Source organism: Rhagoletis zephyria, unplaced genomic scaffold, assembly GCF_001687245.7.
Source record: "Rhagoletis zephyria isolate East Lansing unplaced genomic scaffold, Rhagoletis_zephyria_1.1 Rzeph_scaffold_01314, whole genome shotgun sequence".
Taxonomy (NCBI): Eukaryota; Metazoa; Arthropoda; class Insecta; order Diptera; family Tephritidae; genus Rhagoletis; species Rhagoletis zephyria.
The window spans coordinates 99962-127597 of NW_016158398.1; the positions used below are offsets into that span (position 1 = coordinate 99962).

Below are 27636 nucleotides of genomic sequence, written 5' to 3' on the forward strand. Positions count from 1 at the left end.
GGGCGTTCTTCCACTCAGCCATCGATATGTACATAAATACCAAGGTTAGTAAATATTTCAGATGACTATCATTTGCTTAGGTGTATATGTATATGTACATTGTACAAGTTTTCCTATAGTGGAGCTGTTAAACTTCCGATGCAGCTAACGGATTTTTTGATCTTTCGCATATAACAACACGGGCGGCCGTTTTATTAGATCGACGTGATACGGTCAGCGAAGTGGTTAAAGTGCGCATTGAATCACAGCTGTAATGAAGATGCCGACTGACTGTGCTGCAGCGATTTTGTGAAGAATTATTCAGATAAGAGCGGCAACAGCATGAAAACCATTTAAAAGGAGCAAACCGACTGTGAAAACGATGGAACGCATTTTAGATATAAATATGTATGTACATACATATCGTCGCCCGGGGTAAAAGATTGTCGTAAGCGCCATTTTGACGATTTTTAGTTATATTTAGATGCAGTTATATATTTTAAAATAATATCTTTCGATTGGTGTTATCAGATTTTGGATATATCCTTTTGTTTCCGAGATATTGACTAAAATTTTTTCGGTAATTTAGTAAAAATTTAGTTAATAATGCGGTCAATCAAGATCTTTAATTGGATATCTCCTTTAGTTTCAAAGATATTGAGTAAGAAGTATCGTTAATTCAGTACAGATTTTGATCACAATTTTTCGTATTTCATACCAAGGGCGTGTGTGAATCGGTAACAAAGTTCTATGGGGAAAGCTGTTGAATAATATTTTTACTATGGTGAGACAGTTTTGACAATCTGCTGTGTGAAATTAAATCTTTTTTGACAGCAGTAAATTTTTGATAACCGCAGATTTATTCGGAATAAACTATTACAAATTGAAGTGAAATTAATATTTTAAGAAAACATCTACAATCACTGATTGCATTTCATCAATTTAAGCTTTTGTTTTTCGAAAAATTAACACAGCAACAATCTTTCCGATTGTCAAAATTTTCTATGCATTTGTCAAAAATTTCGCTAGACTCATGAGCTACTGAAATTTTATTCACCTCATAGTTGTCAAAAATTTACTTGCCGCAAACTTTGTTACTGATTCACACACGCCCTAAATAGAATCTTTCATAAACTCAAAGCAATAAACCATAAAAATGAAATAATTTAAGAATCTTGTGAACTAGCAACATTCTCCGAGCTGTTGGAGAAAATCTATCTTCGCGTTTTTGAGAAATTGCTTTCCAAATTCGATTTCCCAAAACCTGTCAAAATTAACATAACAACATCTTTTGCCCAGGCGACGATAACATGTTAATAGTATATTACTTAAAAATCATTCGTTCGGATATGCCTGCGTTTGACTAATGAATTGAGTATATACTTAATTACATACATACATACATGGTAACAAATATGTAATAGCGCAAGAATGTATTTATTTCTACTTCTACGTGTAAAATGTCAAACGCACACATATGCATGCCGGTGTTTAGCACTAACCTGAGCGTTCGAAATACCTGCGAAGAAAAGAGGCAATAAATGAGTGGGTTAGCTGCAGAGTTTAACGGCGCCAGACTCTGTATAAATGTTGCTATAGCAATGTTGGCTTGAGTTTGTGGAATGTATCCAAATACTTGCAACAAGTCGAAAATAATGTACGGCGACCAACACACTATAAATACAATTACAATCACAAAAGTCATTTTGACAGTTTTTACTTTGGCCCGAGGTATTATTCCGCGTGAGCTTGCTCTTCTCGTTGCTGCGTTATTGTAGCCGATTCGTTCTGGAAACATTGTATACATTTGCTTTAAAAAATGAGAAGACAAATAACAAAAGCAATAAATTTGGCATATTCACCTGCAGGAATAAAATTGGATCCTTTTGCCCAGATGGTTTTCACTATAATCGCGTAGCAGGCGGTAATGATCATAGCTGGGACGACGAATAGCGACGCAGACACTAGACACATGTAAACTTGCCATGCTTGCGGCGATCCCAATTCTATCCAACACTGCATTTGACCCTGTATAAGTTTCTCTTCGTACAGTATCAAAATGGGTAAGGAAAAGAGAGCCGAAACCGTCCACGCTGCCGCTACAAGATGCCTCGCTCTTCGCCCTTAAAAAACGTAAAGGTTGGGATGTCAAATGGTTTCCCAACGGTTTAGTCGAATCGTCATGCTCACATGATTTAGAGAAGTTCATTGGATGTGTGATGGCATCGTACCGGTCGATACTCATTGCAACCAGCACATATGTGGACGAGTATGTAACGCATACCTGGGAGAAGCGAATGAGCTTGCAGGCCATATTGCCCGCTCGCCAAGAGATCGTTATGCGCCAGATGATGTCGGTCAGTACGTGCAGCAGGCCAACAGAGAGATCTTGTTTTGGTTGAAACAGGAGCACAAATATGTTAGTACATATGTACATATCTGTGCCGTTCAATTAAAAAAGTGACTTTAGAAGGTTTGATTTTGAATTTAAAAATAATCAGTTTCCCTTGAAAATTTTTATATTTTTATTAATCTTCTATTAAAAGGGCATCCTTAACTACACCTGTGGCTAGCTAAACGTTAAAATATTCTTTGGGAACCTAATGAAATGTTACCTTAAAAAGAGAAGGGCCTATCGCGACTTAGGCTACTTTAATTGAACGGTACAGTTATGTTTGTATATATTAATGGCAACAAGCCCTAAATGACAAATTTGAAATTTTGTAGGAGCAGCGAAACCCGTGATGCAATGACTTTTTCAAGGTAAGTATGTGGATAGTTTCAGAAAATAGGTTTATTCTCAGTGACATTTCATTTCGATAAGAAATCCCTAGTTTCTGCTGGACAAATTTTTGGCAGCTGATGAAAAAAGGTGGTTGTAATTTACGCAAGTCATAGAATTAAATTTTAGTGCTGGATGCGAAAATAAAATATTGAATGGGGTTGTTGATCCATTTTTTGCTGAATAATATAATAAATTGTAATTCACACTTTAGTTTGGCGTTCGCGTACTTTTGCAAGCATTTCTCTCCTTGATTTATGTAGGTTTCTGCTGGAAGAATACCCGAATACTCCTATAGTATCGTCGCATGGCACGTATCCGTCGAATGCGATACCACGTATGAATATACTTATAACGTACTTTATTCAGAAATTTTCTCAACTGAGCCAAAAAACTACTTTTTTCAAAACTATTTATTGAATGCTTTTCCAACTGAACTTACTAATTATGAGTACCTACTAGTATCTACATTCACATACTTATGTGTGTATATACCACCGAGTCAAAATTACACAGTGCGACACTCAAAAAGTGATGGGAATAAGATCAATTGCATCCATTAAAAGAGGTTAAAATATCAATCAATACCAAAGCATTTGTAATAGCTCTAACCATGCAAATCATGAGAAATAGGCAACAATTGGTGGCTCAGCGATTTATTGCCGTGTCATGTCAATTTTGGAATAAATAAATCATCAAAAATTCCCGAACTTATAAATTTCGCGATAACAGTATTATCCAAAGCGTATAATTTATACCAAAGACAGGATTGAAAAAATAGGATGCTCCATAGCCAAAGAAAGAATTAATTTCGTTTCTAAGTTCCAATTTTGTATACAACAAATAAATGATGTATTAAAGAGAATAAAATTATTCCAAATATCGCATGAAGAGATAACGACTCATTCAGGTAATAAGAAAACGACTCGCCCAAGCGAGTTGCCTTCGGCGGACGTTTTAGAGCGACCGGTAATAAGAAATCGATACGATAGCGATATTGCCAGCAATAAATAAATAAAAAATAACAAACTTTCGTAAAAGTTTAGAGCTTTTTAGCTAGATTTCTTAAATGATTTTGCAATTGAAAAATTGTATCACAATATGGGTGTCAGATGAAAGAGGTTTTTGTTTGTAAAAAATTTTAAAAGTCTAATTAAATTATACACACGTTACGAAAGAGTGCTATCAAATCTTAAAGGCTCAGTTTTGGTGTGACTTATAGGCTGAAGAGGAAAAATACAGTATATCTTCGCTTCAGGCTAAGTTGATGTGTTGAGTAACCATTGACGATTTCTTACGTAAGTTATGTTAAGTCTACACTAACTAAACTATAAGTATGAATATTTAGAAAAACTTTTTGATGTTTCAAGAGGGTTTCCACCTATTTAAATAGTAAAAATTAAATTATTTAATAAGTTAAATGAATTACCAAAGTTACTATCAATCGACATGGCTTTAAAAAGGCTTTATTGCTAAATTTTATGTAGGAAAATTGCCACCCATTCCAAAAGTAGATTTAACTGAATTAATCAGCTGTTCAATTTAGTTCATTTACAGACAAGTTATATGAAATATTTTAATATGAGTGTCAAATGAAAGCTTTAATTTAAAAACGTTTTTGACTAGGCTTGCCCTCCATTGAGGCAAAGAAACCAACATAAAATTTTGATATTGAATTAGGTCGATATGAGGTAATGCGGCGGGTCTAGCGACGATATGTATTTCCAAATAAAAAAATAATTGAGGGCATTTCGCATTGATAACGACGAATGTGGATATATACTCAATAACACTGTTTGGGGGGCACTAAAATAACACACGAAAAAACGCCGAGACACGTAAACTTACAGCCTAATTCTGTATCACGAACGATAGGCAACACGAACGATTCGTCTGCAGAGGAATGCTTCAAAAATTAGTCCGGCGGCATCATTTTAGCCCGTTTGAACGCAACCGAGACCATTGCAACGTAATATATGAAAAGCAAGACGAAGACGACCGATAGAGTTTAAAATCTCAATTAGAGATGTTGTCGTCTGCAGACGACTCGTTCGTTCTGCCTATCGTTCGTGATACAGAATAAGGTCCTTAATTTTGGGTCGTAGAGTACGTGTGTATTTGTATACGTTTGTCTAGTTCAGATCATTTTCCCAAGATATTTTAATTCTATGTTTGTATTGCGAAAGAAAATAAATCAAACTTTTACCTGGAAAATGTTACTCATTCGCTATGTACGAGTATTACGATAACGGTCATGTACGATATGGCGTATGAGTAATATTATTTCCTGCTATTCATATTTCATAAAACAAATTGTTGCACATTTTCATTTAGCCACTTAAAACTTATTTATTTATGCATCGGCTTTTAAAAAAATTAAAAATATTTTTTCGTTAAAATAAAATGATCTAGAAAAACGGTATACAGATCCATAATCTACGACCCAAAATTAAGCTTAGGTTTCTCAGAGTTTTTTTTTCGTGTGATTTCAAAACTTCAGATTTTCCCCACAGTGCAATTAAAAGTTAAACGTTTACCTGCGATTGCTAGTTGTTTGATAAAGTAGTTCATTCGTGATTTCCGGTTCTTATTTACAAACATTACAAAAAGCACCGTAGAGTTACCAAGTACTATAACTGCGAATAGTATCCATAAAACTGCAAACTGTTCGGTCTGAAAGCAAAAATAAAAGAGAAAAACTTGATTTCTATGATTAAATACACACTCTGATTTTTCAGTTATTTCTGATTCCGCATATGTATGTATGTGTAAGCATAGATTTAAAACCAAATTATGTCTTTAAACAATTTTTTGCGCCGAACACTGAAACCAAAAGTAGTAAGTGCAAAACTTTGTCTAACAGCTAATATGTTCTTCAAGTTATACATAAGTCTAAAAAATGCACATGTGTAAACATGCATGTACATTGGTGCATACCCATCAGCATCCGTAATCGTATCCGAAAATGGAAAAAATTCTGCATAAAAATCAGATATCTCATCCGTTTTCCAATTCCAATTCCGGTCGTTTCTCGGATATGTTTTCCTATTAAAGTGTGTATCCGAAACGTGTTTCTAGAACTCTATCGAAAATGATATAAAAGGGATACGTTTCTTGATGTTTTTCTGAAGCAATTCGAATACGCTTTCGCTCCGAACTTCTTAAATACGTTTTCGAATTTGCGGAAAGCCAAAGAAAAAATAAATGCATAAAGATTCGGCACATATTTTGTTTTCAAATAACATGAACATTTTCGGGCCGCATAAAAAATTTTACGAAAATCGAAATCTTTTCCTGTACTTTTCCGGATACAAAAAATGTACTTTAAAACGCACTGCAGCAAACGTAGACAAGTTTTTTCCTTGTAGGGTAGCTGCAAATATATATATGTATGTATGTATGTAGGTATATCTGTGGCCGACAAAGTATTCACATAAATACATACAGTGGTGGAAGAAATAATAGAAACTTTTTACTTTGACCAGTTTTGGCTATATTACTTCGTTTATTCGACGTTTAATATTTTTGTATAAAAGTCTAGCGCAATATATAACACACACCATATAAATCCACATTTCAAAGTTTGTACAAAAATTATAAAAATTCAAAAAATTTGTATCAAAATGCCCCAAAAATTTCAAACTTTTCAATCAGATTTTTTTGAGAAATTTTGGGTATGCAGTTTTATAGCCCATTAAATTTTAGTAGGTAAAACTGCAAACCGCAAGACGCTGGAAAATCGCGTTGATTTGTAATAATTTATTTGGCTGGCGGTGTTGTGCATTTTCTTCCATATAAAGTATGCTCGACCATGCTTTTTATATGGTAGCGTCAGCAAAAAAAATATTAAAAATCAACGCGATTTTCTAGCGTCTTGCGGTTTGCAGTTTTACCTACTAACATTTAATGGGCTATAAAACTACATCCAAAAATTTTTCAAAAAAATCTGATTGAAAAGTTTTATATTTTTGGGGGGATTTTGATAAAATTTGTTGAATTTTTATAATTTTCATACAAACTTTGAAATGTGGATTTATATGGTGTGTGTTATATATTGCGCTAGACTTTTATACAAAAACATTAAACATCGAATAAACAAAGTAATATAGCCAAAACTGGTCAAAGTAAAAGGTTTCTATTATTTCTTTCACCACTGTACATACTTTTTATTTTATTATATCGGCATTCTTCTTTTAAAATTGAATGAAATTACACACTTCTGTGCGTATTAAGTTTAAATTAAACATTGGGTACGTCAAACACTGCTTGGTGTAACAAAGAGGTGGACAAAGGAATTTATTTACCCTACTTTTAATTTATTTCCATTTATAAGAATTCCTGAAATTTCAAATTAACATTTGGGCCGACACATCTTCCCTACTACCTATCGGTGTTATTTGCTGTTACTTTGGAGGTTGTACACTTATTTTAACTTATTAGCTTTAAATGTGCTGTGAAGTGAATTGGAAAATATTTAAATTAGCATTTTCTATTCACCACTGCGTCCAACTCAATTGTTGTATTTAATACTAAAGGATACGGCCGCAATGTAGGTAAGGTTCCAACAGAGACATAGTGTAACACACATACTTGTACATACACAAATATATAATGTGTTAAGTATACGTATACATATACATATGTACATACATACGTAGTTTGGAATGCCAAATATAAATAAAAGATTTAAAAGGAAACAATTGTCACATTTAAATTGTTGTTTTAGATATTATATTAAAATGACTATGCAATGCTTAACTAGAAACATCTAGATTTATAAATATTTATTTCTGGAAAATTCTTAGATACTAAGCCTTTCATTTTTCCATTAAGAGTTTTGTTTTCACTACCACATAGTTACTTAAGTACACAGCTATAAAAACCTGGAGAAATTCTGTTTTTGCATATTTCACGGGGCAATATCTTGTTCTCTGTTTATTGCAGGTCTACTGAGCGCTGGTAATAAAAATTTTGTAACTGACATGTAAAGTTCCTGTCAATATTTAATATTTATTTATTTTGTGTGTACTCCTGTAACCGGTAAACTTTGTTATCATCCCATAAGCTGGCAACAAAATGTTGTCCCGCGAAATCTGCAATACCAGAATTTCCCCAAATCTGCATAACTGCATTGCTGGCTATGTTTACAAGGATTGGTAACATTTTTTGATAATACATTTTTTGGGTTACAAAATCATTAGTAAAGTGTAAATAGAATAGACCTCTGAGTTCAGAACAAAATTTATCATTTACAAAAGAGCAAAGAATGCGAAAATGATTTAAAAATTGACGAGAACTTTATTTAGTGCATAATTAACTTGCTATTGGCGTCTTTATGACCCTCTCTGGAAACATTTACTATTTGCGCATATTAAGATAGGTAGTAAGATAGGTAACTTTCCTCTCTTAATGAATGCAAATTTAGACACTGCTTGTTTACTTTTAGTTATCATATGTGTGGCANTGATTTAAAAATTGACGAGAACTTTATTTAGTGCATAATTAACTTGCTATCGGCATTTTATTTTTAATATTTTTATTGAGCTTTGTACCACGATTGTTTATTAGGAAAAATTGAAAAAGCAACAAAGTCTAAGCGGTACAAGTTATAGCAGCTATTTCGGAGATCACCACATCTCCTCATCAGACTTCTTTTTCTAGACTTCAGCAGGGATCGAACCTGCGAATTCGATGTTCAAAGTCAGAAGCGTTAACCACTGAGCTATGTACATCCCGTAAACTCTTGTTGCTAATTCATTTTCCTTATTCAACCAACTACTATCAAGTGCAGCTGATTTGCCGCTATTTAAACTCGACAGCGTGGTTGTTGTTGTCAATTCTATACATCCATTTGCTTATTTGCTTTTTTGTATAGTTTCAGGCAGGCTCTTCCTAAACTATGTATTTGTCAATGTTATTGTGGCTTGTTAACATTTTATCGGCATCTTTATGACCTCTCTGGAAACACTTACTATTTGCGTATATTAAGATAGGTAACCACTTTCCTCTCTTAATGAATGCAAATTTAGACATTGCTTGTTTACTTTTTGTTATAATATGTGTGGCGTAGAACGAATTTCACATTTGTTTGTTGAATTCTAAACATTTATTGTTCACAATTTTACAGTTTGCGCATAAATGTTTAAATTTTACTCTAACACATTTTTGTTTGAATTTACCCATATTAAGAGAGGTAACCAGTGTTCTCTCCTAATGTATGCAAATTTACACACCATGTAATGAAATTAAACACTGGCTGTTTACTTTTGCATACCAAATTTGTCGCGTAGAGCAAAATTACACACAAAATGTTTAAAATTCAGTAAATATGAGCACTTTATGTTTATTATTAGTGAAAAAATTTATTTTTACCTTCAAAATGTTTGCAATTTTAAACATTTCATGTGTATAGTTTAATCATCTCATGTTCAAAATCATGTCTTGAACATCGTATGCGTGTATTTACACAGATTCTGATTGAAGAATAAACACTTTTCAGTACTAGTTTTACACTCACTGTTTTTTGTTCTATTGCAAGACATATGAAACAGAGTAGTAGCAAAAAATTATTCTTCTTGTCTGTAAATATCATAGCGGCGCATCTAAATCATCGCACAGTTCTATAAGGAACGTAACTTTCTTCTTACCATTTTTTCTGCAAGGCTGTAGATGTGTTTTTGGTTGGCGCATTGGTGTTTTTGGTTCAGATAATTATAGCTTTTTGGCAAAAATTTTAATAGAAATGAGAGAATTAGTGTTTTTAGAAGGCTATACGATGATCTAAGTACAGACAAAAATATAAAAAACTTAATTTAAAAAAAAACTTTGGTACGACTTTTTGCCATAGCAAATTTTATAACATCCAAAGGCATCCATGATTTGCAAGGCCCAATAAGCAGACCTTGAGTTAGATGAACGTTCCAAAAGCTGGTTTTCAATTGCTACAGTACTTTTTGAGAATTTAGAATTTTGGTGAAAAATTTGTAAACAATATTTGACAATTAAGAGAATAAGTAATTTGAAAATAAAAAAATCAAAGCAGCTGCTCTAATGCTAAAATGACACAAAAAAACGCTATGACACGTAAATTTCATTTTAGGTCGTAGATTACGGATGTGTTTACCGTTTTTATATTTAAGGTAATTTTCCCAAGATATTTTCATTTTAATTTGGCATTGCGAAAGAAATAAAATTTAACTTTAACAGGGAAAACGTTTCTAATACGCAATGGAGGCGTGTGGCCATGGCGTATGAGTAACATTATTTCCTGCTCCTATTTCGTACAAAAATTTAGCTGGAAAAATGTAGGTTAATACATTTATTTTGAAAAATTTGCTCGAATTTCCGAAGTCTCTAGTATTTGGCTTGGTGAAATTTATATTGCGTGGGGGAGCATCTGCATAAAAGCATCTACATACATACATATGTATACACATAAGTATTTACCCACATTAATTAACAAGCTATATTCCTACACAAAGTATTATTGCGTCTAAACGAAAAAAATAATTGTGCTGATGGCGCTTGGCAAATTGACTTAGCCTCATTTCCGGCCGGTGCTATAATTAAATAGATGTGTACTTATGTATGTACAACACATGTCAACAATTTTATAGAACGTTTTTGGTGCCGATATATCGTTCGAGGTTTGTTATGAGGTGTGGTGCATTGACAACAAGGAAAATAAGTTTTTTTTTTTTTGTTGTCTAAGCGTAGTTTTTGAGATATCGCCACATAACGGTATTTCATAAAAGAAAAAAGTCAATCATAAAATTAGCTAATTTATATAGAATTTTGGCTTTCCTATATATTTTTTACAAAGTAAGTAGGAAATTTTGGCATTTTTTGGAAAACAAATTTTATTAATTTCTTTACTTTTAAGTTAAAATTAATTATTAACGAAAGATAGAAAACTTAACTACCAATCCCTATCCACTTAATATACGTGTTATTTGTTTCGAGCGGTTAACGAACTCTCCAGATATTAGAAATTTTTATGAACGACCTTTTTTATACCCGAGCGCACTTGTGCCACAAGGGTATTTTAACTTCATTAATCAAAAACAGTTATAAGTTTAAAGTCCTATGTTGGAAAGGTTTCCAGCTGCTCTGTACCAAAACCACGTTAAACAGTGTAATCATTTTCACTAGAATAGTTTTGAAAATAATATCAAAGCAAAGTCCAGTTAATTGAATTATTGTTTGCATACTTATTTGCAGACACTGTTTAGATCCATCACAAAATAAATTGAATTGAATTAAAGGATGGTGACGTCTCTCATACATAAGTATACAAATTTACTATAACAAAATCATAAGCAAAGTAATAACTGGTTCAGCGCCGATGACTTTGCCAAGTTTATCCCTCTGAGAAAGTCGAGGCTAAGTTATGAATCGGCTATGATGAGAAATCATCGATTATGATCATCGATATCATTTGCAAATACAAGGTTTGTTCGCGTGCTCATCAGCAGTTCGCAACTTATATTGTTCGCAGAATTTTTATTATATATTATACATTCTCAAAATTATGTTTATAAGTGCCGCTAACTTATCAATTTTAAAGTATAGTTAAATCATTAGTTAAGCTTAACTACAGAGAATCCCATACACATTTTTGTAGTTAAGTCTAACTAATGATTTAACTACATTTTAAAATAGATTACAAAGCCAGTAGTCTACCCACAACAGTTTATGTGGCGAACTTAGCTCAGTGGGTAGACCACTGGCCTTTTAATCTGAGGTCGTTGGTTCATATCACAGTAACCGCGGTTGAAGAAGTCTGATGAGGAGGTGTGATGATCTCCGAAATAGTACCTACCCAGCAAAAAACACGATTACCACAGAAACGAAAGTGGAAACGAGCTAGGCGATGGGAATCGCTTACCCTTTCGCTTCAAGAAGGCCTTATTTTAACATGGGCATGTCATTGGCGGTAAGACCTTACCCGCAGCATTACCTTCAAACGAAGGGAGAACGCATGGATAAACAGAATCCAGAGAAGCGCACAAAGAATGCCTCACAGAGAAACTAATGTAGAATGCCTAGATAAGTAAATACTTATTTACATTAAATTGAAATCAGAAAATGTTTTAAAAGATTAAAATTTTTATAAATCAGTTTTTATACATACATATGTATGTATTTAGGTATTTAGATTTTACTTAAAAAACGGTATGTACATACATGCATACTTAATTAAGCTTAAAATTGTGCTTCCTCACTCTTGTACTTCACTTCATTGACTGACTTCAACTTCGCTGCAAATTGAACAAAGCAAAACATGATTTTTATGCGAGACAAATTTCCACAGAAAGTAACGGTAGAGAAAGAATTTTTGGATATTCATTCTATTTTTCATCTGACTACGATGCAGCATTCTACTTTGCATTCTCCGAAATGAAGCAAAGAAGTGAAATAAAAAAAATATTGTAGAACATTCTACTTTGCATTCCCTGAAATGAAGCAAAGAAGCGAAATAAAAAAAAAATTGTAGGGCATTCTACTTTGCATTCCCTGAAATGAAGCAAAGAAGCGAAACAAATAAAATATTGTAGGACATTCTACTTTGCATTCCCCGAAATGAAGCAAAGAAGCGAATTAAAAAAGAAATATTATAGGACATTCTACTTTGCATTCCCCGAAATGAAACAAAGAAGCGAAATAAATAAAATATTATAGAGCATTCTACTTTGCATTACCGGCAATGCCTAAAAGGAGCGAAAAAATTCGAAGTCATTATAACGCTATGCCTTCTAGAACACGTTACCACTAAAAGCGATTACCGATTTTTTGCTGGGTAAATATAACTTCTATCAAGTGTAAATTGATGTTATTTTTCCACTGCATTTTTCATATAAAACGGCCTCAAGTTCAATACAATTGTTGACTATAATTGTTATAAAGGCTATAAAATAACAAAAAATAACAATGTTTTAGTAACTTCGTTTCTTTAATGAATCATAGTTTTATGTAAAAGCAGCTTCAGGTACTTTGTTTTAAAATCAAAGAAAGAAAATAAGTAGCTAACTTTTTTTAGCTCTTACAGCCAAATTCATAAAAAATAAGGAAGCCTTTAATTGCTTCATAAACCGAAAATTTGTTTGAAAATGTCACTTTTGTAGAACTCTTTAAATCTATTTTATTTTTTATGAATAAAGCCATAAAACTGGCTTTTTTATTTAAGAGCTATGACTCTGTATGTATATACATATGTATGTACCCAGTAGAAATCTTAAGCATACAACATCGCTGTTGGTGGCATGAGCTTGCTGCCAGTATAAATGAACCTTCATTTCCATTTAACACGCGTGGTTTCTTAGAGCGTATGCGTACTCTACCAATACACTTTTACTACTGCTGTATGCATATGGCAGTATTAAAGCATTCTTACAAGATCCCCATATGTAAATGCTACTTTTCTGATACATTTTAATATACGGACACATACAAAAAAGTAGCACTTACATATGCAAATGCATACCGTGTAAAAGCCCGTTTGTGCTGAAAACTGCATCGCACAACACGTCCGTTCACTAAAATTTTTGTACAAGACTGAAAATATTACAAAAATTCCACTTCAAATTTATCAAGAAATGTACTTAAAACGACGACAATGTACATTCGCTTGCAATTCGCTAGAACTTGAATTTATTCGTTGAAATTCATGACTACGCATGAATTGTTCACACTAATTCACTCATATAGCAAGCATCCTTCAAGAATGCATACAACCGATTTCTACTGGGTATGTATGTATGTATGTACAATGGACATACATCGATAATATCGAATATCGGGTAACAATCATAGGTATTACTGATGAGGAAAAACCTGCAATCTCAAAACGTATAAATTAAAAATTATTGTGTGGCCCCCAAGATTTATGAAATGTGATTGTGGATTTAATTCTTTAATGTAATTGCGTCCTTGATTTGATGAAGTGCGTCTGTTCAACCTTAAATTTGAACGGTCAATAGGCTTTTTTTTAGTATCTGCGTAATATTTAAGTCAGTGACGTGCTGCAAAAACAAGAAAAAAAAACACAAAAAATAGAAGTATACATACTTGCTGCCAACTCCCATCTTGTCGAGCTTATTTTTAGGATAATAAATAAAATGAAACAATGAGACAGCTGCCGAGGCTGAGACGCAAATAAAACAACGTGTCGAGACAACAGATTGTCAGCTAAGTATTTTATGAATATGTGGGTACGTATGTATGTATGTATGTATGTATATGTTTTGAAGAAATGTAGCCATGACAAAGAAATTATCATGGGAGCTTCTCAAGTCTGTCTCTAACTGCCCGCCTAAAAATGGTTTAAATAGCACGTTAATAAAGGCGAAATCTGTCTGCCGCAAAAGTCAAAGAATCCCAAAGGAGATGACAAAAAAGTCTTTAAAAAGGGTGTATTTTATGTACCCTAGTCATAGGATACAAACACGCATTATGGCGATTTCATTTTTACAAAAAATGTTGGCTTCTCATCGCCCTCTTCTTATGGTCTGATTATGCCTACTTCGCATAACTTCGCACAACTTGGCATAAACTTCAATTAATTTCGTATGTACTTTGTATGTATTCCATTACCCAGAAATTAGCAGAACTTTTAAAAACTTAGCGATCTTTTGAGTTTAGATTTTGCTTCACATTTTCTGAAGTTACACTTTTAGTGCAATGGTACAAATGGTTGTGCGAAGTTATGCGAAGTATGCATAATCAGACCCTTAGAGTTTGTGCGTAGAGGGCAAAGAGAAGGTTGCATTTAGAAACGGTAGAAACGAAATCGGCATTAGGTATTCATTTGTTTTCTTGTATACTTATACATCCATACACACGTACATATTAGGGAAGTTTCGAATGTCATATTTTTCACATTCGCGAATGCCATGAGGGGATTTCTTTGCGGCTCGTAATGCCTTTTTTTTTAAATGTACTGATTTGTACTGAATTTTCTATTCTGAGCATACAAACTTGTAATATTTAGGGTCCTTCCCACCGGGCTTGGTACTCGGTGTTCGGTAATTATTCACAAAGTATTTTGTTTTTGTAATAATATTTTAAGTTTGCTTCCCGGCGCAGAGAGAGAAACCGACTTCTAATGAAGATTATTGCAAGTGAATTTCAAACTAAATGTAATTTCAAAATGAATTGTAAAGAATATTTTGACTATTTAAACACTGAAAGGGGAAATGATCTCATTATTGCTATTCAAAAATGTCATAAATATTAAATGATTTATTGGCTCCCGTGTACAATGATATCATAAGGGTATTTTATATTACAAGTTAATGTGTACACTCATGTTAAAATCAATGACATTTTTATTTTTTATGAACTACATTTAATTTTTATAGCAAAATATTGTTAAAAACAAGTACGCCAGCGTTTTAAAGTATTTTCTATTACTCACATTCATAATTTTGCTTTGAACAAAACTGTACTGGAAAGTATCGATTTTTATAGCATGAAAAAGTCAAAGGTACTGATTTGGCGCGAAAAAAATCTGGCAACCCTAACTGCGCGCTCTGCCCACTCGCAAAATATTCGTATCATTTGATGCGAATGCGAATGTGTAAAATGATGCGATTCATTTGCAAATATTCGCAGCTTCCCTGGTACATATGTATGTATGTACAATTATCTTCTAGCCCAAAGTTGAATGTTAAGTGAATGCAAAGCTACGCGACGCTCATAAATACACAAATCTCAGCCGAATTCTTTGGTTGCCATTTTTTCTGTAGCTGTATGATGGCCGAACCTACGAGGTTTGAGTAAATAATTTAGTACTGATATTATTTTTACCATTTAACGCGTCTTTACTTGATGGCGGTGATATTTTATTTTGCATATTTCACTTGCTGAATATTTTGGCATAGACTATTGAAAAAATTATGCAAAATAAAATCGTAAGTGCAGAGGCAGAATAACACAAAAATATCCACGCAGATGAAGTGAACTGGTTTCGCTTGGTGGAGGTTATGGGTTTTCAAAACTACATTTCCTTCAAAGAAGAATACATCATGTCAATGCATAAATATACTAAAGCAATTTATTTGAAATTAAAAAAAAAATATATATACACAAATCGCTAGTTGAAGTGAAAAATAGCCATATTTTGTAAAAAGCTTACATTTTAATACAGTAATACGGTTACATGGGGCGATTTTACAGGCATCTTTAAGTGGAAAGCAACAATCGTCTGGTGTTAGCGGCAGTTCAGCTAATCGCTTCCAATAAATATGGAGGGCAGCCAAATTTTGATACAACTAACCGCATCTGAAACTGCCTGTAAAATGGCCTCATGTGAACACCGTTTAAACCACGCAATTTACAAATGTCGCGCTCCCAGATACACCGAATTATGTACATACTTAGTCTTTTTTTTTGGCCCATTTCTATAAAGTGACACGAAAATTTGCTAAGCTCAAGGAAATTTGAAAAATTGGACTTAACAAATTTTCAGAACACTAGCGAGATAGTCATTGCCGACCACAAACGTTTTTTTGCCTTCTCAATAAAATTTGGATGCCAAATGTCAAACGATTTTAAGTCTAGATTTTCAACTAATCTTCTTTGTGGATCATTCCATTTCGAATCGTCCAGACTGACTTAAAGCGGATATGAGTTTATTACAAAAAAAAAAGCAAACGCATTTGTAAAACTAAATGACGCTGGCCGGAATTGGAGTAAAGTTCAAGGCTTGTTTTGTCAAGGCCGAATAGCCTTTATATAGCAGCAGGGTGCTCTAAATTCATTAAGAAGCACTTACTGACTACCATTTTGACTACTTTATGACAAAAATAATGACGAAGCAAAGTTGCGTAGCAGAACTATTCCATTATTTTCTTTCATTCAAATAAGCTCCGGCTATGCTGTCAATAACACATTGGATGGAGTTCGAATTGTTCGCGGATAAATGGGTCATTACTTCCTTATGTGCTTTCTGTACTTTCTTACTTAAATGTGCAACATGTTTGTTAAAGGAAGATGTCAGTAGAAAAAGCTTAAAGCATATTAACATTCACGTACATACATACATATGTGTGTATTTACACCCATATAAGTATGTATATGTATACCGATATCCCTGTAGGACCAGCTACATATTTACACCAAAAATACATATTAAACAGTAATAGGTATAATTAATCTTTTTACATTTTAAAACAACCACAAAGAATAATTGACGCCCCTATTACTTGGAGATTATCTTTGTTCCACTTGCAACACAACTATTTTTGCGAATGCGATATTTTGAAAATATTAGTGTCCTGTATGGTACACTTGTAGTTAACTTTTTTGCGGGATTTTGATTAAGTATATAACTTTTAACTAACTTTAAAAGGCTAACTTGGAACTAGATAAAAAGTCATGCAGACGTAATCGGGAGTAATTAATAATGCTCATGCAAATTTTACTTTGAATATAATTTTTGCTGCACTTCACAAATATTTTTTCGAATTCGAAGATGAAATTTTATATTATCATTTAAAGTTTTGTCTGACGGTGTTCGAATACGGGACCACCTACAGCAGAATATCTAATGTAATAAAATAAAGTAGATACGTAAATAAACAAGTAAAACAAGTCTCTTACTTCGGCTAGGCCAAAGGCTTCAAACATTTGATGAACGTCAAAAAATTTTACTGCATTTGAAATTAGTGTTTGGGATCTAAACAAAATTTGTATATCCATGGCATACATAGATGGAGGAGTTTCATACATATGTATATAAAAAAATCATATCGCACACTAAATCAAAAAGAGTCACAACTCAAAATTTTTCAAAATCGACTTTTTCCCATAAAACAGTTCTCAGATCACATCCCCAACGACTGGGAAAAATTCTTCTCCAACACTGCCTTCCTTAACTGGAGAAATGCCGTTATGTCTGTTTTAATGTTACTTGCGTTTATGTTACCTGCTTGAACAGTATCAACTAAAGAGTACTATTTATAGTTGTGACAGTTCGCACTTAAGCAATAATGTAATTTTATTTTCAGTTAAAGAGTCTTATTTCGACTTGTGCCACTTTAGTTGAAAAAATTTGAAATAGTTTGCGATATCGTTCAGAGGTGTGATTTTTTTTATAGAAAAAGTAAGTATAACCAAGCGTATTATCTTTGATACAAGTAATTGTTATAATTGATAATTTAAATCAATGTAAGTATTACTATTAAGGTTAGAGATAATCTTGAAATCATATTAGAAATATGTATATTAAAGGAGGAGTATGGTAATACATATTCACTTTATACAAAAATGTTACGTATACGCCGTGCATTGCATCGTTGAATTTACTCTTAAACTTGAATTTTATACTTACCTTTTTACATACTTACCTTTTAAATTGAATACTGACCTACAATTATACTTACCTTTTATATCCATACTTACCCTAAAATATACGTACATTTAATTTAATGAGAAAATTGTTTGGCGTGACATCAAAGTCCTGCATGTCAATAAAGAAAATATGGACTCATTTTTTTATAAAACATCCTATAAAGATACGAATTACCAAAGAGCATATGTGAGAAAAACGAACTCTATGCTTCCTGCAACTTTGAGTTGTATCGAGTGAGTACCTATTTTGGTTAAAATTAATTCATATGCAATGTACAGTAGCATATCGAAACGCATTTTTTAATTTATTTTTATTTTTTTTAATTATTTAATGTTTTTTTTTGTTTTTCTGTTTTTAGCTTATGTCCCCTTTATTCAGAAAAGCTGCCGTTACCTATTACAAAGCAACGAGACATAAAGGAACTAGTCAACAAGAATCAAATTCCGAAAAGCTTCTACGAAGCTTATTATAAAAACTTACTATGTGTTTAGTATAATTTTATTTTGAATTCAAACTTCTTATTTTTTCATGAAATACATTACGTATTTTAATTTGTACACTGGGACCTGAATAAAATTCATTTTAATCTATTAATTTTTTATTTTTCCTTTCCTTTTTGCTAATTAGTTAGAGTTTGGGGACTTTTAAGGGTAAATCAAATCATATTTTCAACTAAAGAGACACAATTTGACTTAATACCATAAACATTACATTTTCTCGCTTACCTCCAATGACATGCGCAGGTTAAAGTAATTTGTTTTGTAAACTAAAAAAAATGCGGGGAATTTCGAAAAGTGCTTCCCAATAGAGATTCGCCACTGCATTACAGGTAAGTGTGAAAAATTTTGTCTTGCGGCGAATTGTCTTGCGTTACTCCATCGATACAAAAAGTAAGCGCTTACCAAAGAATCAAAGTTTTTACTGGGATGACTCACCATTTTATTCGGACACATAATTTTCGCTGATTTATTAACAAACATTAGATTAAATATGTTCTGTAGATTATGTAAATGCAAAAAAAGGACGACCGTACATATTTTCTAGCCAAATAAGCACATAATTCAGAAATAAAATTGTGAAATTTTCTCAAATAAAGGTGTGACTCTCCAATTTTTATTTTTATTTTTACGTTGCAAAATTTGGTGCGTTGATCGCTCATGTTCGAGTTTATAATCAATTTGGAGTGGAGAATCGCTTGCAATAGAAAAGAAGTTATGAAGAGTGAAAGTGGCGTGACGCCTTTTTTATAATTCTAAGCCTCGCGACTTTTATAGTATACTGTAGCTGGTGCGTACCCAAAACTGTTATCGGACAACTGTTATATTGTTCTGGAGCATAAAAGTAATCAACCCAGATATGGCAGGCTTATATGCTCTCATTAGAAGAATGTTAAAGAAACAACTTCTTTAAAAGGTTACGATGCGTGCACAAAAGTGAAAATGCTTATTTTTTATAAGCACATCGTCTGCAATTGGAAAACTTATCCAATTACGTATACTACTATTGAACTATGATCCTCGTGAACCACTTTTTTTGTTTGTTCTTTAAAAAGCTAAAGAGCGAAAAAAATAAGAAAAATTTTAAAATATATATATATATATATACATATCTGTGTTCACATTGAATAGTAGCGTATGTCGAAAGGCTGGCTTTAGTATAATGCGGCATTCGCAGCATACGATTGCGAATGACTCACTGGCGCCGAGCGGTTGAAGAACTTTTGGCAAATAAACGTGCAAGAAATAGGTCCGATAATAGCAAGTCAATTAAGTCTCATCAAAAAATTCCTTGGCAATTTATGTTCGAAAATTTTTTTTATAAAAAAAAAGTCGCCAAAAATCAACGGTAAGTCCAAGATACTTAAAATTTGCACTTTGCTTTGCTAAAATTTGTTTAGCTACAAAACTGAATACCGAAATTTTGTCTAAAGATGCTGATCAAGAAGTTAGAAATTTTGGTCAAACTTTGCAGAATTTTCATAATTTTTGCACAGCGTCTGAAATTTGGATTTATATCACGTTTGTTAAGTAATCAGCTATACTTTCATAAACTTCTCGTTTTTAGGTGTCCAAATAAAGGAGTTTTGAAGTAAAACCCCATATCTGAACAATCAGTTGTATGGGAGCTATATGTTAAAGTGACCCGATCTTTGTCATTTTCACTGTAATTATTTTGTTGATATTGGGTGAAAATGGCGGGAAATTTTATGTTCTTAGCAGCATAAATGGAGGAGTTATAACCAAAAATTTCATATCTTACCAATCAGTTGTATGGGAGCTATATGTTATAGCGGTCCGATTTTTCCGGTTCCGACAAATGATTAATACATTATAAAAATGCCCTCACTACCCAATGTCAGTCGGATATCTCCAAAACTAAGAGACAAGAAATAAAGTTAGCTTTCGTCAAAGAAATTATACAGATACATATATACTTCAAGTTAACTTATGTTCAGATACATTTCCTGCAGGGTACATATGTACATACATGTGTATGCAATGTGCTCGTGTTATTCGACTTATTTTTTGGTTGACCAAATGAAAAAAGGGGAAAAGGCAACTACACTTTACATGGCGAACTTAGCTCAGTGGGTAAGAACATTGCCTTTGAACGCCGGAGTTGCGAGTTCAAACACCAATGAACTCGACGATGAAGTCTGATGAGGAGATTTGGTGATATCCGAAATAGTAGCTATAAGTAGTAGCTTCTGTTAAGTCTAAATAATTATTGGTTTTTCTACAACATTTTCCATTAGAAATGGATGCTGGTGCAATAAAATTGTTGAATGTAATATTGGAATATTTTTAAACTGTTACAATTCTTTTAAGGGTGATTTGACTGGCATAAATAAATTGAAGTTAACTACATACAGTGACTCAAACAATTGGACACGTGTTGGTTTTTTTTAAATATTCATAATGTTTTTCCAGTAAAACTTTTTATTTTTCTATAAAAATATTGTCCAGGCTTTGACCAATGATGATATAAATCACAATTCCAAAATCTATAAAAATGTTTACAAAATTCAACAAATTTTCGTCACAATTTATATTCTAAACCTGAATCCCTAGAACAGTGCAAGTTTCAACCGGCTAAAAGATCCCGTTGATTTTTGAGAAGTTTTTTTTTGTGGTGACGGATTTTTGATTATTTTTTTTCATATAAACATGAATTTCTTGTGAAACAAAATGCGGGGGTCCGTTCGCAGAAAAATTTCAAAAAATCAACGCCAGTTGTTGTGAATTGCACTTGTTATTTAAAAAAAAAAAAAACAAAACGCAAAAGCAGTCTCACAAGAATTTCTTGCTCATTAAGATCACTGTCGGCAATCTACCTACATAACTGCATTATGAAAACTATGTTCGGAGCAAAATCCAAGTGGTAAACGAAAAAGAAAACAGCAATGGCTCCATAACACTGTAGGTAATGGTGTGGTTTACGTCACGCCAATTTACGTTGACGATATGTAAAAACTGTTAATAATGAAGAACAGAAAACTCAATAAAGTTAGCTTTGTTGACGGACGAGTGGTTGGCCGATCCCTTGCGGCGTCATAGTCATTTATTTGAATTGAAATCCCATTCGTGGTCGTGAGTATATAATCTTGCATAATGTGTTTTGTATTACTTTTTCTTCTGGGTCATGGATATTACGTGAACAGCAGATGCCAAAGCTCTAACGAAACTGTCTTCTTCATAGCGCGATACGATTATGACTTATGGCAAAGAACTTTGCGACGAGTGCGATTGGGCGATTTGGAAACAAATATTAAAAAATAGCGTATGAACATATCGTTCATTTCATTTCATTTCGTTTACTTNGCAAAGAACTTTGCGACGAGTGCGATTGGGCGATTTGGAAACAAATATTACAAAATAGCGTATGCACATATTTCATTTCATTTCATTTCATTTACTCCAATAGTGTCATAATCCCAAAATTACAAATTTTGAGTTAAGTATGCAGAATTCACCACTACCTCTTCTTCTATATTGTGTAAAAATTGCATAGCTGTGCCATGGGAGTATACATATCGAGCCCTAACCGCCAAAATAACGTAAGCGACATTTTTTTCGAAATTTTATTTTTGATGCAGAAATGCATCTAGATGCTCTAGGAATATTTCTGCATCAAAAATAAAATTTTTAAAAAAATGTCGCTTACGTTATTTTGGCGGTTAGGGCTCGATATGTAAATTCAAAACTTTAAAGCCGTTTATCTCGAGTGCTGCTTTTTCCAGTTGTGACACTGTTGAAGTAAATGAGCGATGTGTTCAGTGAAAATGAAGTCCAGCTTATACACCGCGTATTAATCACACGATTTGCGCATTTGTACATTTTGGAAGTCATCCGCCTTTTCCCATTTTTATTGCCAATCAAAATTGACGGCATAAGCACGGCATTCGTGGTTGCGGCTATTATACAATTTCCACAATTTTTATCGTGTTTCTGAGGGAGATAAAAGGTTATGTGCCTACCAAGTTTGGGATTGATAGTTCGCATTTCTTTACTAAATAAATTTTGTCAGTTTAAAGTATGGATATAACTACTTAGATATACGTACAAATAGAAAGTTTACCGGCTTGAATAAAAACATTTGAGAAGGAAAATTGATCCACATAGATAGATAAATATACATCAACAATTTTTTAGTTTTACGAATAATAGATTTAGTCTATTTTCCATTTTAAACTTAGTTTTAACGATAATTTTCGGATACATTATTGGAAATCAACAAACTGAACATACATACAATTGCACATATAAAAAGTAACGAACATAGCCCTCCAGTACTGCTGGGGTCAATCGCTACTTTTGTACCGCTACTGCACCGACTCCTAGGTAAGTAGCTACTCTATTAACCCGTGGTAGTGCAGATTCGAACCTGTCGGAAGCAGAATCACGCAAGCAGAATCAGTAAATCACGCAAGTAACAACTTTAGTAACTCCTGGTAGTAAAGAGAGTTCCGGTGGGCATTGCCTTGTAAAAGTAATCGGTGAAATACACGACAAGTAGTCGATCGGTAATCGACTGAGTTGTTTGGCAGATACCGATTCATCATTCCTGTAGTCGCTCCCCCGTGCTGCAGGGACATTTGTATACGCAAATGTATGTATGTTCAATTTGTTAGGTGAGTTAAGTGAGGAAATGGGGAATGCATTACCTTTTTCTACCTCGAAAATATTACCAATTACTTTTAAACGCAAAGAAGCAGTGTAAGTGTGTAGCGGTGATGTGTAAGGCGGTACATTACTTTGTATATTACCAAACATTCCACAAGCAAAAATAAGTTTGAGAACAAAATTAAGTACATACATACATATGTACATTAAAGTGGTCCAAAAATGGATGTAAAAAAATAAGGTCGGATTTTTAATGCCGCCACCCCCTAGGATTGTTATATAACGAATAAAAGTATGCCTATATTTTTTATTTTGAAATAAAAAATAATTTAGTTAGTGCTCAAAGCGCTCAAAATTTTCCATGTATTTTATATGGAGAAAAAACATCTTTTCGTAGAAGTAGTGTAGAATTCTTGAAAATCAATATTTTTCAATAGAAAAACTTTAGTTATCTTCAGGAGACTCTCAGTGTTTGTTTCTTTAACAATTTTTTCATGGTAACTATATTTTATAGGTCCTCCAAAGCCCTTAGAAAATGCAATGGGGGGATCAATAAAAAATCTTTAATCATAAAAAATGGTAAAATAAACAATTGGATATTAATACTGGAAGTCTCCTGAAGAGAACCACAGTTTTCCGGTCGAAAAATTGTTTGATTTTCAGGAGTTTTATACCATTTCTACGAAAAATTGTTTTTCCTCCATATAAAAAACATGGAAAACTTTGAGCGCTTTGAGCACTCCCTAAATATTTTTGGATTTCAAAATAAAAAAAATAGGGGTATATTTTTTTCGATATAGATCAATCCTAGGGTGTGCCGGCATTAAAACTCCGACTTTATTTTTTTGGACCACTCTAATGTACATATATCTTTTTTCCACGTTATCTCAACAGCTGCCGTAGCCAAAATGTAGCACGTTCGACTACCAACTTGTTGGTCGCGAGTCTACATCCGGGAGCATGAACGCTTTTCTTCTTTTTCTTGTACATCTACTTAATATATTTCCCTGAAGCCTTAATTCCTTGATTCAAAGGAAGAGTTATGAAATTTACTGAAAACTTGTTAATAAATATTTCTGTTAATAACACAGGCCATTGGAAAGAATTTTGGTGCGGCAAATGTTAAAGCTGTTTCAGATCAACTTTTTGGCGCTGATTAAAAATCCGTAAGCCTTCCATTTAGGCTTAAATTAAGGCGTCAACTTTCGACTAAAATCCCTGAAAATACCAGCTCTGCAACTTGATCTGATTGTCACTTATAGTCATTTATTGAAAAGCAAAAATTGATTTTGGACCATTTTTTTTTTCAATAGCACAGTTTCCCAGTATTTTTTATGGTTTAATAAATCATTATAAGTAACCATCAGATCAAGGTGCCGGGATAGTGTTTGCAAGGGTAGTTGTCGAGAGCTCTAGCTTTAATTTAAGCCTAAGCGAAGGGTTCGGACACCATTTGTTTTTTTTTTCTAGGGCTTCTAAAAAATTGCAAAAAACGCAATTTTTTTACAATTTGGCCTCGTTTTTCTCAAAATATGTAGCTGATGGAAACTCTATACTTACAAATTCTTAATCAACACCTAAAAGTGTATCAAAAACAGTTTTAACATTTGCCGTGCCAAAATCAGTTGTCCCTAATATAATTAAACTGTCTGATATACATACATACGTATTTTAAATAATATTCAGGTCTTGACCAATCGCTCGTGGGGGTAAAGTTTTTAAATGAAAATTAACTTGTTACAATTTTTAGGGGCATTATATTAGATAGTTGTGCAAAATTGCATTATTAATTCACCAATTTAAATTTTGACTAGCAGTGGATTTAATTGGGACCAGCTTAATTGGGAGAGGATCAAATAGACCAATGCGCTTGGGGAAATAGGAACTTTTTTTGTGTGAGGCATCTTAATGTTTGTGTACGCCCATGCAAAATGAGTATGCACATCGACTTTTTCGCAATGTTTCTGCACGTATTTAAGTTTGTGGTGTAGTTAGAAAATTTTGTACATACATATATACATATGCGTGCGTGAATACACGTTTTGCATCTTCTGAAAGGATTTTCCCGTTTATAGTTACAGTTGTTACTCGTATACACTCGTGCTCGCAAATACATACATATACATACTTCAAGTTTCTATTATAGTCGGTATGCAGAGTTTGGTTAAACCTTTTGATACTATGGAATGTGTCACACGGAGGACAAAGCTGCTGGAGCACATTTTATCCTTCCGTTATCCTCTTGATATGTTAAATGCGGTGAGCTCATTGAAAAATTACGACATCTGTATGTATTTATATGTAAGTTTGGAATGTTTGTTTGTGTCCCAGTAACGGAATATGTAGATAAGTTCTTATCGTTTGTATCACAACCATTGTAAGCAAATGCGCAACCCAATCGGGAATGCCCCAAATGAAGGAGGAATCATAACTTAATAAGGGAAAGTATGTTAAAGTATTCGAAAACCACATTTTTGTAGTTCCAGATTCTACAGACATTTATGTATATGCATGTACATATCGCACTTTTAATAATATAGGAAATTGATTCAAAATTTACATATTTTACAATTATTAAACTTGATAAGATTAGTCTAACAGATAACCAAACTTCAGTGAGTTAGACTTTTACGAAAGTCGTTAAATTTCGGTTGGTCACTGACAGATAATTGCCGGCGTAAGTGAATATTAACTCAGCACTTACATCCAACAAACCGCAAACCACTTTAAAAATTTTCTTTAATTTCTAATAGGTTTCGATACGAGGACCATAATGTCCAACTGCTGAAAAACGAAAAAAAACTGAATAAATGAAAAAAATAAAAAATTTAATTTGAGCCCTCTGATAGCCAAAATGTAACGATTTTTAAGCAAAGCTTCAAAACAACACTCGAAATTTTTGTTCAAGTTTGTTAAATTTCAGAGTGAAAAACTCGAACACCCAATTTATAACTTTGTTATCAGAATTTTGCTTCTATCGAAAGTGCTACGATTAATTCGCATAGGAATTGAAGTATCCAACTTTCTGCTTATTTCTCTAATAGTGGGGCTTTATCACTACAACTAATTTATTTTCCGTTTTGTACATACATACATACATACATATGCATAAACCGACACAATTACACTAATTTGAATTACAAAGCTGTGTGCATACCAAGAACATAGAAAATAAAGCAGCCGCTCATCACATTCCATTGCCCATGGGCTGGCTCTACTCAATTTTGGTGCGAAATAATCCACATGAAGCTTGCCAGAAAAAGCGCACGGACTTGCAATTTCTTTATACATATTGTATATTTCTTGTGTACACGTTCAACAATTTACTCACCTCATAGAAATAGAATGAATTAAATTTGTCGCTAGTGCCATCCACAGCACCCGCACCCGCACCCGCACCCGCACTCACGGTTGTTGTTGTTGGTGGCCCCAAAATAATCTGCAGCATATCATCCGAAATTTCACTGCTACAATTATTTAGCAGCAGAGTGTTGGTCTGCTCAATCAAATCTGGCTTGACATCATTCGAAACCACTGAGAAAGTCGTTGGCTGTGACTCCGGCTCAGGGATGGCGTACGATGCGGCAGGTAAGAAATACGAGAAAGAGAGATTGCTGGGTGAAAGGACGTCGCTGCCAAAGCTGTTGCTGCTGGTGCTGCTTGATCTTGTGTAATTGAAATCATTAGCAATGCCATTTGCGCTGTCGAAGGCAGTAGCGGCAACCAAAGCACTTACGCTGGCATTAGTTGTAGCTGAATTTGAATTGTCTGGAATTGATTGCCGAGGCATGCGTTCATAGGCCAACACAGCTGGCGGCTGTGGCGCATAGTAGTAGGCGTTTTCGTTCATTCTCTTAGCCATCACGTAGTCTCCGGCAGGCAGCTTCCGTCTTTCCACTTCTTTCCGTGGGTTTTCAAAGCAATTACTCGAAATAAATAGGGATTTATTGTGGACTTTGTGTCCGGTGGAAGCCCAGTGTGTGCCTCTCTCGCTCTTTTGTTGCAACCACTTGCTGTGAGATATAGTGTGACATTTATTATAGAGATTTTTGTATATTAATTTGCGCACTTCCTTGTTAGCATAAACGGACACAGTGGTAAAAACAAAACAGTTTTTATTTTTATAGCATTTATGGTCACATTCGTCTTCAGGAGAACACTTGTGGAAGAAGTTGCCCGCGAACGAAAAACTAAATAAAAGGCGCATTGTGCCATATCTACACAACCATTTGGGGACATGCACAGCTTAGACGAGATTGATAGCGGTGACCACCTGTGAATAACGAAAAATTTATTTCTTTTGCATAAGTATTTCAGTAAGTTGGTATGATTGATTGTATGTAGTGTGGAAAATAAATGCATACCTATTTAGAAGTTGGAAATTATTCCAGTTATAACAT

The 27636-nt window shown here is 33.5% G+C and overlaps 1 protein-coding gene across 1 annotated transcript; it reads right to left on the reverse strand.

Annotated features, from left to right (window-relative positions):
* Positions 1-2: 2 nt before the first annotated feature.
* CCAP-R (Crustacean cardioactive peptide receptor) lies at positions 3-27394 on the reverse strand. Its single transcript, XM_017617004.1, has 6 exons — positions 26568-27394; positions 5299-5434; positions 2170-2367; positions 1842-2102; positions 1482-1767; positions 3-350 (listed from the first exon to the last, which is right to left on the reverse strand). The coding sequence occupies exons 1-6, from the start codon at positions 27096-27098 to the stop codon at positions 128-130; spliced, it is 1635 nt and encodes a 544-aa protein (XP_017472493.1). The 5' UTR covers positions 27099-27394; the 3' UTR covers positions 3-127.
* Between the last annotated feature and the right edge of the window lie 242 nt (positions 27395-27636).